The 13,844-nt window shown below is 49.4% G+C and overlaps 1 protein-coding gene across 2 annotated transcripts in view; it reads right to left on the bottom strand.

Annotated features, from left to right (window-relative positions):
• The window catches only part of Zdhhc14 (zinc finger DHHC-type palmitoyltransferase 14), a 260,562-nt gene extending 256,564 nt beyond the window's left edge, over positions 1-3,998 (bottom strand). For both annotated transcript variants that reach the window (XM_052169860.1, XM_052169861.1), the window contains exon 1: positions 2,937-3,998. In XM_052169860.1, coding sequence (XP_052025820.1) covers positions 2,937-3,181 — 245 coding nt within the window. In that variant the 5' untranslated portion in view covers positions 3,182-3,998. The remainder of the gene's footprint in view (positions 1-2,936) is intronic.
• Positions 3,999-13,844: the final 9,846 nt, after the last annotated feature.

Here is a 13,844-nt window from a genome sequence, read left to right as displayed (position 1 = left end):
GTAGAGAGTGAGATGGGTGAACCTCGGGAGACCGGGCTGTGTGCTAAACAGCCTTCCTGCAGCTAGGGTTGTGATCTCTCCCTTCATCTTGCCTGTGGGAATAACCGTTTCTACTCTGCATTCCCTGGGGGCTGAAGTCACCACCAGCACCTGTGGCTGAGTTCTGCTGAGTTCACTTCCCTGGGCTCACCTGTCTAACTCACCCATTCCAGGTTGAGAATGAGGGAGGTCAAGAGTGGGTCTACATAACGGTATCGTTGGGAGGTGGTAGGGGATTGGGCCTTGTGGTAGATGGGAGATGGGTCCAGTCTGGGCCCATTTCCGTCTCTCTCTGCTCCCTAGCTGCCCCGAGGTAATAAGCAACCTTCCCTGAGCACGTGGCCTTGCTGGCATGTTATCTTCTCCTTAGGCCTGAAAGTCAGGGTGCAGACAGACAGAGGCTGAGCCCTCTCAAACCGTGAGCCAAGATACATCTTCCCTCCTTTCAGTTATATTTCTAGGGTGCTTGATCCTAGCGACAAGCCAAACAGATCTGTTCACGTGAAAAGCTACCAACACTTGAAACCAAACAAGCAAACTAGGGAGCGTCAGGGTATGTGTCCAACCAGTGACTACAGAGCACAGGAAGGAAGATGGACAAGCAGGGTATGGACAGCCAGCAATTCCTGTATGACCGGAAGTCAGACGGGAGCAGACAATATCGGCATCTCCTACGCGTGTGGCGAACTGGGTTTTGAGTCTCTGGCTAATTAACTTGGTTAGAGTTCATTTGACTTCATTCTGTCAACAGCAGTGATTAAAAACTTCTAACGATGTCAGCGTCCAGGACAGAGCCATGGAATACAGTCACAGGATACAGTGATGAGGTCTTACCAAACCATAACAGTTCGCCGAGGTTTGAGGGAACCTGTGATGCTTCTCCACTGAAGAGGAACACCAGGGTGGGCCTCCTGCTTTCCTGAAACTCCAAACCGCGGTGCTGAAGCCAAGGTGGTGGAGAGCGAGCATACTCACAGGCCCACACCCTGACTCCCACAGAGCAGACAGAACAGCGACGACGCTGCAAATGGGATCTAATAAAACCCCCGTGCCACGTTATTCCTACCGTCATCAGCTAGCACAGCACTGGTGCAGCAACCGATCTTGATAAGGGGCAAGTGAGGGCTTTGGGGAACTCTTGGAAAAGGAGAGAGAGAGAGAAAGAGAGACCGAGAAATGAAAAGAAATGTATGATGACTGGATTAGAAGCTATATTTGACCAGGAAAATAATCGCCACACGGTGACGATTCGGATACACATCAAGTGTGACTTGTTCGCCACCCTAAATGCAACACACTTGCCACGGAAGCTCCAGTTGCTAACTGGATCTTGACGACTACCTGATTTCCTCTACTCTTAGAACTACTAAAAAGGAGTTAACTCACCAATACGAATCCACGGGAAAGCATTTTGTGACAGTCGAAACAGTGACAACTCTCCAACAGAAGCCACCTATGACTAAAGCCACCGCACAGGGGGTGGGGCACTTCTGTTAAGCATGTGGCACCTCTACTCCCACCTGGGTGTTGGTTCTGAAGTCAAATGCAAGCGTGTCAGGACCCCCTGTTCCCCCCACCCCCAGGTCCTACAGCTCCACTCAGCTGGCTGCCTGGCTGGGGACCCAAACACAGAAGCCCCACAGATGATGCCTCTTTGGCATCCTACACACAGCCCATATCCCTTCCTCTAGCCCATGGGTCCCCCAACAGATGCCGCCAATTTAGACTCAAACACCCACAAATGGTAACCTATGGAACCCTGGAGCGATCCAGAGTCAGAAATGGAGGGTACTGGCTGTAGGAGGTCAACAAGCAAAATTGGGAGCTGGGCCTGGGCGGGAGGTGGGGGAGGGGGAGTGGGAGTCAAAATCAGAGCCTTGTACAAAACTAAACAAACATAGTTCGTTTTAGGTAACCCTAGCCAGAAGCTGCCGCAAGGGCTGAAGGCATATACCATGCCTTTAATAGATGGAATATGGGCAGCTCAAAGAAATTCTGCCCATAAACATACTCCTTTTGAAAAGTTTGCATAGAGGCTTTAACTTTTGTTGGGCACAGAATGGGGGGAGGTGAGAATCTACAGGCGTTAAACTAAATCGGAGCAATTGATAGTGCTCTGGGATATGGCTAAACTCTCGACCTACGAGCTACTAACAAGGCCCGTCTTCATCAAGCAGAACCACAGTTGCTATGACCAATCTGATTTTCCTAAAGACTCACATGTAGTTGTAATCCCCCAGGAGAGAGTCCCAGAGTGTTGTTTCTGGAATCCAAAGGAGCCACGTGGTGTCCAGGTTTCCTTTCCAGGCCCTAAGGTCTCTCACCTGTTCCCAAATGATCAACTGTGGATATTTTCTAGGGGAACTTCTCTGAAAGAAGGTACACTCCCTCCCTTGGTAAGACTGTTAATCGGGGGTACAAGGAAATGAAAACTGAAATTACCCACACAGGACACTGTTAGGCAATCAACACTTTCGTCTTAAAATAAGATTAGGTTTAAGAAGATGCCTCGAACTTCCTTAAAGGGGGTAGGGTAGGGGTCACAGGGGCAGAGATAAGGTCTAAGCAAAGTCTATCTCTAAGAAATCTCCACCCTATCCCCCAGAAGGCTGCACCTGGACTGATGATGTGCTCATTCCAAACTCGGAGTCCACCTGCCTGGTTCTAGCCAATACTCTGGAGCCAGTGACCTGGCACACCTTACACGTGCCCCTCTCCCTTACTCCCAGGATCCAGGCCCAGCAAGGTGTTCTTCCAGGGGGCTGAAAAATCCCATAGAGGGAGAACAGGGAAAGCAGGCTGACATTATATAACAATATACACCAGAAAACGAAAGTCACCAAAGTAGGGGTAGGAGAAGAAGAGGGGGAGCACGGCATCTGGAAGCCGCCACTTACTCGAAGGCGAAGAAGAGTCCACTAGTGACCAGGATGAGGATGAGCGTCAAGTAGAAGACACCGGTCTGCCGAGCCATCATGATCCTCCCGTTGCAAAAGAACTTGTTTCTTCCTGGAAACACCTCCCATTTCCTCCGGGCCGCGATTTTCTTCTTCTTGTGGGGCGACTCCATGGGGGAGGAGCTGTGGGTGCTGATTTGACTGTACTCGCAGTCTTTCATGGGCCCGCCGCCGCCGGGAGGCATCCACGAGGGCAGCCGGCTGGGGGCGCACACCCCCAGAAGCCCCCCGGCCGCGTGGGTCCCGCCGAGCCACGGCCGCCGCTGGCCACCCGGCCGCCCCCCAAGCCGCGGCGCTGCGACCCCTAAACGGGCTCCCGGCTCCGCGACAACTTTACCGAGGACACCCAGGTTAACCCCTTGGAGAGCCCAGCTGTCATAGCAGAATCCGCTTTCGGGAGGAACGCTGTTGGTCCGCAGTCCTCGGCAGCGGTTCTCCGTGGCTTCCAGCCGGTGGATCGGGGCTGCAGGACCCCGCGGGGCGAGGGGGACCGCTCAGCAGACACCCAGATGGCGGTGCGCCTGCCTCCGCCACCCGCAAGCTCCGGGCTGCGCCTGTGCTCCGGCCCGCGGATCCTCGATCGCCGCGCCCTTAGGGGACACGAGGCAGCGGACCTCGCGCCGGCTCCCTCCGGAGCCACTTCTGCGCCTCGGCCAGGTGGTTTCTACTCTTTCCCGGTGACAGATTCTCCCAGGAGAGAGCGCTGCAAACTGGGCGGCAGCTCGCGGCACCGGCAACCCCTCCCAGGGGTGGGGACAGCCACGCGCGTTCTTCTGTCAGGAGCTGCTCCGTAGGAGCCGGGGCGCTGCCCGCGTTGCGACCCCGCGTCCACGAGCAGAGCAACCGAGCCCAGTCCGCGGCCCCTACGCGGGGCTAAGGCCGAGGGTGGTGGCGGCGGCGACGGCGGCGGCTCCCGGGGCTTCCTCGGATCCTCCTCTCCGGAGGAACCAGCCCTAGCGCGACGAGGGCCGCCGGAGGGCCGCGGGGACACTGCCACAGACACTTGTTTGCAAGGCTCAGCCCCGGCGCGCGCGGCGCTCGGAGCAGGTCCGCCTCCTCGCTGCCGGGTGGGCGGTGACGCCCGCGCCTTACAGCCGGGCTCCTCCTCCTGCTCCTCCTGCTCCTCCTCCTCGCCAGCGAAGCCAGGGCGCCCGCTCCCGTGGGTCCCTGCCCCAGTCCCCCGGGACCAGAGAGCAAGGCTCGGGAACTGTGCGGGCCTGGCGCGCCCCGAGGAAGGCTCCTGGCTCCCCGGTGACATCCTTCACCCTGGGAGCGATCTGGTCGTTGCCCTCGGTGCTGAGGCGCCATGCGCTCCCCGCGGACTTAGTTCCTCTACGGGGTTCTCCACCGGATTATTCCCGGCCCCAGCTGCCGCCTCTGGACACGCGCATCCTCGTGACCAGTCGAAAAACCGTTCTTGCTACTACGGGGGACCCGAGTACCCTCGGCGCAGAGAAGTGACCTTTCCTGGCCTGTCCCAGACTCGTCCTCTTCCTCCCCAGCGCCACGCGTGGCTGAGACGCCGGGAAAACTCTACCGATGCCCAGAGGATGGGGGTGGAATGCCTGATGACAGGGTGATGAGCAGCATCCTGAAGCAGGCCAGACTTCGGGACCTCGAAGGGCAGGGAACAGCAGAGCGGTCTGTGTCAGCTCCAGCTGCGACCGATCTGGTCCCTATTTTGGATTAAAAACCCCTAGTGGCAGGCTTTGTTTGCAAAGGTCGCTGCCTTCCCCCATCTTTCATTCTCTACTTTTCCCCCACTGATGCTCACAATGCGCGCATTTTACTTCTGTCTCCTTGCCTCAGTGGAGCCCACACACGGTAAAGGGACCGCACGTCTAGCGGATGCTTGGAGTGCGATTTTCTCTACATTCCCAGTTGACAGTTGGGTGTACCTGCGGGCGCAAGCCCGGCGCCAGAGAGCCCCAGCCGCCTACGCACTGCAGTGCCCCAGGGCTTAGCCGCGGTGTAGGAGCGCTACCTGGGGTTTGCTCTGGAGTAAACGAGCGCAAAAGGACACCAGGCACCGGCGCTGGATTATCCGAGCCCTACTTTCTTTTCAGAGCCCGCTGGGATATGTAGTTCCTTCCCTCGCTGTCCAACTCTAGGAGGAAACGTGACTTGAGGATCTAAAACTACAAGTCCCTGCATCCCCTGCGACGAGGGCGGGGAGGCAAGGTGCTGGGCTTTGTGGTGCTCAGCATTTGGAGAGCCACAAAGAAAGGTGCTTTCTCTGTGCGGGGATATTTGCACACTGCCCGCGTTCTGTGTAATCCTCACCACAATCCTGCGATGCACTATTGTACCAAGCTCAAAAAAAACTGCTTGCCCAACGCTACAAAGCTGCCCAGTGATAGGGATGGCACTGAACCCAGAGCTCTGTCTTTCCCTTACAAAGCACGCCTCAGTGCTCAGTGTCAAAGGGAGATAAGCTTAGCTAGCCAAAAGAGAAAAAGAATGTAACCAGCTGGGAAGTGGCGGGAATAGAAATGGTAATTAGATAAGACACGGAATTACGGGAAGTTAAAAGCAAGTGTGATTCTTCGGGGCTGGATGGGGCTTTTTTCTTTGTTTGCTGAGTGGATGGGCGCATTTTTAAAGTAAATTCGCGCTGCTGTAACCTAGGCTACTTTAGTAGTATCCAGTTCCTGATTCTCTGCCTTCTGCCTGCTGGGATTACAGATATGCTCCACCAAGTCCAGCTAAGGGTCTTAAGTGGACAATTGGAATTGATTTGGATTTGGTTTGAGATATAGCATGCCAGACAAGCACATTACAGAGACAACTAAGTGCTTAGTAAGTGTGCGACTTTTTTTTTTTTTTAAACCAACCAACTCTGGCATTTGAAGTAAAAACTTTCTTGCCTTCCCACCCGGTTAGACAAGATGTTATTTTGTCAAAAGCACTTGTTAACTCTATTGTCTTGGGGGCTTTAGAAAGCACCCTCTCTTGGCTTTGGGAGTGGAGCTCCTCGGTAAAGTACTTACCCATTCTTATTCCCAGCTAAACTGGATTTTCCTGGCATCTGGCACTGTTGAAAAGTCCTTATCCTCTAGAGATGCAAACTAAAAGTATTTGCAAGTGAAACGATAGAACTTCTAGATTGTGCTTTTAGACTCTCCAGCCCATCCCCCTCCCACATACAAGGAGACTGAAGGAACAACCCTGGGAACTCTTGGGAAGTGTTACCATTATGTGATGTAACTGTGATTAATTATCCACTGTTGCAGATAATCACAAACTGGGGGGGCTAAAACACAACAGGTGTACCTCACAGCCTTTGTGGTTCAGGTATCCAAGTCTTTTGAGACCTCTGCCCATACCATCAAGGTGTACGCTAGACTGTGTTTTCATGGCCTGGAGAAGAAATTCCATGCTCATCCGGGTCGCTTGTGAATTCATTTTAATGCATTTGTAAGACCGCATCCAGCTTCTTGCCAGTTTCCAGCCACTGGAAACTCTCCACAACTCCCAGAGGGCACCTGCAGCTCCTAGAGGTCACCAGTAGTTGATTAGCACCTTGGCATTTCCCAGAATTCATTGTCAACAAGAAAAGCCTGCAAGCAAGCAGGCTCTATACATTACAGTCAAGTGTATGTGTTCTATTTAGCCAGAAAGCAAATCATAGGTTGCAAGGTGAAGGGACCACTGGGGAGTGTGGACATTAGGATTACTCTGTCCACCAAAGTAAATAAAGGGTCATCTCTTATCCATCATGTATGCTTATCTTTATATTTGACAATCTCATACAAAAAGAAACAAAGTATTTGTTTTAAAACTATAACTAGTGGGGTGGGGGTAGAGAGATTACCTCAGCGGTAAGAGCTGGTTCTGCTCTTCTGTTAACTGCATAGTTTTATCATCCACCTCAAGTAAAGCCACCAAGCTGTCACCAACTGTGGCACTTCACGCCAACAACTACCTTTCTTGCACTGTTAGCGATATCTTTGGTGCCAGAGGTCTTTCTCTGATCGTGGTTGACTTGGTGGACCCACTGGCAAAGGGGGTTGTTTTATAAACAAAACTGGAGGTTTCTTTCTTTCATCTGAGCAGCTCAAACCATTCTAGAAGCCTCCTTGTTAGTTCTCAGAACACCTTCAGGCAACTGACTTGGAGGATGAGCCTAGCAAGGCAACACATTCAGGTTCCTTGAACAGTCACATGTTTTGTGACTTCTGGGTGGGGCTCCCAGGGCCAGTGTGGTATGCCCTCAGGGTGGTCAGGTGCATAGGATCAAAGGAACAGAGTCCTAAGAAAACTCTAGAGAACTTTGGAATGACCTCCAGACACGTCACTCCAAGTAGAATACTGGAGAAAATCAGATGCTGTAGTTCTTTCTAACCCAGAGACTCTGCTCGGGTTCAGGTAGCGGCTCAGCACCCCTGGAAACATTTTGGCCTCAGAATGCAAAATGTTTAGCACACCACAATACCAAAACGAGGTAAGGTGGGATATTTTTTAAAGATTTATTGATTTATTTATTATGTGTAAGTACACTGTAGCTGTCTTCAGACACTCCAGAAGAGGGTGTCAGATTTCATTATGGATGGTTGTGAGCCACATGTGGTTGCTGGGATTTGAACTCAGGACCTTCTGAAGAGCAGTCAGTGCTCTTAACTGCTGAGCCATCTCTCCAGCCCAGGCAGGATATTTTTAATGTGAAAATCTCTTATACTTTTTAAAAGCATTTTCCTGTCCTTTTACACAAAAATATTGCTTCAATGTTTATTAAATAGTGCATATTGAAAACTGGTACTGCTGGGCGGTGGTGGCACACGCCTGTAATCCCAGCTCTCTGGGAGGCAAAGGCAGGCGGATTTCTGAGTTCGAGGCCAGCCTGGTCTACAGAGTGAGTTCCAGGACAGCCAGGGCTATACAGAGAAACCCTATCTAGGAGGGGAAAAAAAGGAATCATTGCCCGCCTACTGTTTCGTTTTTTTTTTTTTTTTTTTTTATCTTGTATATACTCTCTTTTGCTGTGTGTTTGTGTGCATACACTTACAGAGAAGTCAGAGAGCAAGCGAGGGAAAGAGGGGAGAGGACAGTTTGTATTATACGTTCACTTGTTGCCTAGATCATATCCTCTCGAGTTCACTTCGCCAGTTCAAGACCAGCCCAGAGTCCTGCACTGCACTGTTGTCACACTCAGTCCCCTTGGACACAAAACCACCTACTTTCTTTGAGTTCCTTCACCTCAGAGTCATAGAAGAAAACAGGCCAGGTATTTTGTAAGCTGTCCATTTGGGTTTGCCTATAGTTTCTTCACAACCACATTCCAGAGCAGGCTCTTGCAAGGTCCCAGCTGTGTTCCCCAGGAACTGGTGGCAGACGGCGGGCAGATATCATGGTTTGGCTGCTGTGGCCAAAACTGCATGGTTCTGTCATGGTTGGCTGGCTGCTTCCGGGCCTCCAGGTCTCAGAATAGGCCCATGTGTACTCTCAGTCTACCCGAGCTGGGCAAATTGGGGGTGTCAAGCACAGTCAAGCCTGGGACCCTAAATGCAGATCTCAAGAAATCAAAAGGATGAGCTCTGTTTTTGTGGCATGCAGAGATGCAAAGACCCCAGGTGTTGAGGAATTGTAAAGTGTGTGACAGCTACATGTGTTCTCTCTCTCTCTTTCTCTCTCTCTCTCTCTCTCTCTCTCTCTCTCTCTGTGTGTGTGTGTGTGTGTGTGTGTGTGTAACCGCAGCATATGCCCTGTGTTAAGGAAAGGATCATCTGCTCCTGTGATCAAGGGGGGGTGGACAGCAGGTGCACACAGCAAGGCTCTGAGGTTCCAGCAGGAGATCCTCATACCCTGCTTAAAGGAAACCATTAAATCCCACTTGGGAGGCAGAGGCAGGCGGATTTCTGAGTCCTCGGCCAGCCTGGTCTACAGAGTGAGTTCCAGGACAGCCAGAGCTACACAGAGAAACCCTGTCTTGAAAAACATAACAAAAATGGATCTGGGAAGCTAGTCATGGTGGGATCTCAGTGCATGGAAGGAAGAGGCTGGAGAATTGCTAGTTCTTTGACAGCCTGGACTCCATGAAAAGAGGGTCTCAAAGGGAAAATGGATTTTGAGAAATGCCTGTTGTTACTTCTGGATTAGTCAGTAAGACAGCACACGCTGCTTTTATTTCTTCTCTGGATACTTGGAAATGACTGGTATCCCGTTAACACTTGTCACAAATAAAACTTGATTGGACTATGTAACTGATACTGCCGATCTCAAAGGTTGTGAGATTTATCATCACTGTAACCATCATCACGACCACCCCCACCATCATCATCATCATCCCCAAAATGTTTATAAGGTCCCTATCCAAATGGAGTAAAGTGATTTCACCAGGAACAGTCTGAGGGTGACTGTCTTATTGGGCTGTAACACTCCAGGGAAGAGTCTTCTCCCCTGAAGCTCTAGTTGCTGGATCTCCGCTCCATCCAGAAGGTCAGGCTTGCACTTTGACAACAGCAGAAGAGATCCAGCCGCCTCTCCCCTGAGCACCCAGCTTGCGACATACATCCCGACATGCCGACATCCCGGCCAGGCAGGCACACAGCCTGACATTACACGGGCTGTATTCTGCCTTCCCTGAAATGCAGACAGACACAGGCTGACCTTGAACTCATGATAACACCCGTAGCTCTGTCTCCCTGGGATTAAACGTGTACATCACTCTGCATGGTGATCGTGGGATTTGTTTTAGGCATGTGAAAGTGGCTGATATGACGCAAATTCACCTGCAGATGCTAACTGTGGTTTTGCCGTTTTCAGTTTGCTATTTTTATGTATATTATTATGTATATTATAAAAAGAGGAAAACAAGGTGTTTTGTCAGGATGTCTACTTATCCGTGCAAGGTTCTTAGCAATAACCAAATCACTAAAATCCAGAAGGGGAAATCACACACATTTGGTCTCTGCAAACATCTGATAACTGGATGAAAGTAAAATCTGAAGGTCACTCCTACTTGGGGTATTAAAAAAAAAGAGAGAGAGGATTTTTGTAATTATAGATGATTCAGTAAGAAAAAGAAAACATATCTCTTAAAGTTTTTCATTTTTGTAGCTTTCTGTTGTTCATATAATGTTTCCCCTTAATAAGAATGCATTTTAGGGCTGGAGAGATGACTCAGTGGTTAAGAGCACTGACTGCTCTTCCAAAGGTCCCAAGTTCAAATCCCAGCAACCACATAGCGGTACACAACCATCTGTAATGAAATCTGATGCCCTCTTCTGGTGTGTCTGAAGACAGCTACAGTGTACTTAGATATAATAAATAAATTTTTTAAAAATGCATTTTAAAGATATATTTATGTATATGGGTGTACCGTCTGCATGTACTTGTGCACACCGGAGAGGGTATAGTAGGATCCTTTGGAACTACAGTTATAGACAGTTGTGAGCCAACATTCGGATGCTGGGAATTGAACTCAGGACCTCTGGAAGAACAGCTAGTGCTCTAAACCTGAGCCATCCCTCCAGCCCAAGAATACATTTTTAATCTGTTCTAATATAGCCTAATTTCTGGGTTTATTTCTGAATGTCACATAGTAACTTACTTTTCAGAGATCCGACACTTTTTCTGAATAACAGAGATTTTTTTTTTTTTCAATGAGCCAGGTCACTTCCTGCCTTCCTGTTTAACTCATTTCCACACTTGGCAGGGCCAGGGTCAGCTTGAATTCTGATAGAAACACTGTGTCTTTCTCAGTATTGTGCTAAAAAAAAAAAGATGTCAGTTTGTCCAGTGATAAGTGATAACTCCTTTTGAACACTGGGATAAGTAGGTTTTTCCACTTTGAAATGAGGAGTTCCCCTCAGATATGACCAGCTTCAACAATGAGGGCTGTAACTGATTTTCATCCCCGCTAGCGCTTTCCTAGCCGGCCTCTCTCCTTTCCTGCCTGCTTCCTTCCTGTTACCTGCGTTCTTCCTCCCTCCCTTCCCTCCCCCCTTCCTTGCCCTCCCTCCCTGTCTCTGCTCTTTCTCTCTTCCTCTTTCTTGGCAATGCGCCATAAAGAAACATTGTCTCCATTTCGTTATCAACATTTGGTTCTTTCCAGACTGTTTGTATCAGCCTGGCCCCCCGAACACTTACTTTCTATAATGGGTTATAATTCATTACCACGGATAGTTATTTGGATATTTGAGTTGCCCCCGATCTAACTAGCAGTAGCCCCTCCCCTAACTCCCCTGTGTCCCCTGTCATTTGATATTCCTTAAGCCCTTGCTTCCCTGCGGACTCAATCCAATCTTCCAGGCTCAATGTCAGACCCTCCCTGTCTTCACACTGCACTCTGACGTTTCTCTAGTGTCTAGTATCTTTTAGTAGGAACTGCATGTATGTTTTCCTTCTGTTTCTATTTTTTTCTAAAACGATTAGTACATACACATCTATTTTCTTCGATATTAAAAGCAATTTACTCAAACATAACAGGTGCAATTCCAGTCCCAAACTGCAATCTGTATTCTATGCTTTTTTAAAATTGCTTTTTACATTTGCAGCTTTCTCCTCTCATCATTCTCAATAAATTTCCTTAAACCTAGAATGCGAAATGAACTCTATGAACTTCAATACCAATCTGCCAGGCAAGATGTGTCCATCGGTGAAATGGCACCACAGCTCAGCAGAATAACCAACCTATTCCATGCTTGGATTTGAGACCTGATACCCAAGGATCACCCATGTCTAGTACTGTAAACCACTCGGAAGCTCGGGACTAGGAAAACTTTGAGGCCCGGGGAGGGGACTGGTTAAATCGACACAGCTTCAAGCTGCCTTTTATATCTTTCCCTTTACACTCGCAGACAAAGCCTACTCTCAGCCTTAATTAAAGAAGCCTCTCTCTGCAGTTAACGGAGGTAAAAGCGGGGATCCACGGCTGCACAGGATACTGAGAATAAGATGGTTGAAAGCCCTAGGCAAGGGGCTGGTGAGACGGCTCAGAGGTTAAGAGCACTGAGTGTTCCTCCAAAGGTCCTGAGTTCAAATCCCAGCAACCACATGGTGGCTCACAACCACCTGATGCCCTCTTCTGGAGTGTCTGAAGACAGCTACAGTATACTTAAATATAATAAATAAATATTTTTTTTAAAAAGCCCTAAACAAGACATTTCTACCACTCCCCTAAGGCTCAGGGAATGCTGTGGAATAGAGAGAGGTCAGCAAAGTACCATGTTCTAAGCACACGAAAGCCATGGGAGTCATGAACTGACAGCTGAGCCCATACAAGTTAGGCCTGCCCGTGTACGACATGGGTGTGGGGGGGGGGGGGTCAGAAAACCCTACCATTTATCAGTGTCTAGCAGATTCAGGGAAAGACTAAGACATAGTACCCTGAAGTGGAAACTTAAGGGTTCTTCGGAAAGTCACTTGTGTCAGATGGCGTTTTGCTGGGGCAAACAGGTGAAGGAGTGATTTCCTGAGTCGGGCACAAGTGAAAGTCCGTTTCGCTAGAGCAGACAGGGGAAGGAACGTTTCACTGAAGCAGACACAGGTGAAAGGCTGTTTGGCTAAAGCAAGCACGTGAGAGGACACGAGATGAAGGACTCTTCGCTAATGAAGCGCGTGTATTGGTCTGCCTTACACCGCATAGTTGAGCTCCATTTGTCGGGACTCCATAAAGAGAAACGCACCAAAAAAACCTTCCGGTGGTGTGCTGCGGCTTCTTGCTGCTTCTGAGGACTCAGGCCAATTGGCAGAGTGATGCCAGCCGGGACAGACTCACGTGCTGAGACAAGACACAGGGGGAGGCACAGCCTGTGGAGGGCACGTGATGTTTGGAGGGATTTAACTAAGCCTCAGTTAACTGGGACAGGGGCTTGCTTTCAGAGCTAGCTGTGCAACGCTTGCTGGTCCAGCATCTTCACTGATCTTCACTCACTAAAAGAGGAGGCACAGGCAAGAACCCCCTGGTGTCTCACGGGTCTGAATCCCTCTCGCCGACTGTTGCCGATATGGCTGGATATCTCAGTTACGGCGTGCCACTGCTGCAGATTGGTGTTTGCTATACCAACACTACGGTTCCAGATGGCTGGTGTATCTGTGAAGTGTTTGCAAGTGCTGACCTATAAACTGACCCTACTGATTTCCTGACAATGCAGATGGGAGTTGCTCCAAAGAACCTTTCTAAACAGGTCTGCTCCCCCCACATACACGCCTGTATCTTTTCCACTATCCCTTGTGGGCGGTGGTCTTGAAGGGAGGTTAAAGCATTTAAGAACCATCATTAAAAATAGGGTTTGAAAAATTAAAGTTATAGTACCCAGCTGTGTAGCCACAGGTAAGCTCGTCATATTTTAAAGGATAGTTTCAAACCCAAAGTTATTCAGAAGGGGAAAACTCTGTGGGATACACGCACAAAAAGGTTGGCAGAGATGGGGCAGGGGGCTAAGAACTGAAGGGAGAGTCACCAGAATGCATTTTATACATGCAGGAAATTGTTTAAAAAATTGATTAATAAAAAATATTTTAAGGGTTTCAGAATTGCTAACCCACAACACCACAATAAGCAAAGCAGAAAAAAAAAAAGGAAAGAAAAGAGAAGAAAAGCGTATTATTCAGAGTTCTTTCTCATTAAGACAACTAATAATAAAAAGTAGTAAACAGCTGTTGGGGTTTCTGGTCTCCCAATTTCTCTGTGTGTGTGTGTGTGTGTACACACATGTGCACACGCATACATGGATGTCCAGGGGTTTCAGTGGTAAACATACTTGTGAGCACCTGCATTCAGAGGAAACACCCCTGGGTGTGGTTCCTTAGGCACCATCCACCTTTCTGAGGCAGTCTCTCACTGGCCTGAACCTCGACAAGAAGGCCATGCTGGCAGGCCAGTGAACAGTCAGGGATCTGCCTATC

The sequence above is a fragment of the Apodemus sylvaticus genome, chromosome 23 (genome assembly GCF_947179515.1).
Source record: "Apodemus sylvaticus chromosome 23, mApoSyl1.1, whole genome shotgun sequence".
Classification (NCBI taxonomy): Eukaryota; Metazoa; Chordata; class Mammalia; order Rodentia; family Muridae; genus Apodemus; species Apodemus sylvaticus.
Note: the sequence above shows the minus strand (reverse complement) of the source record. Positions and strands in the feature narration are given on the sequence as shown.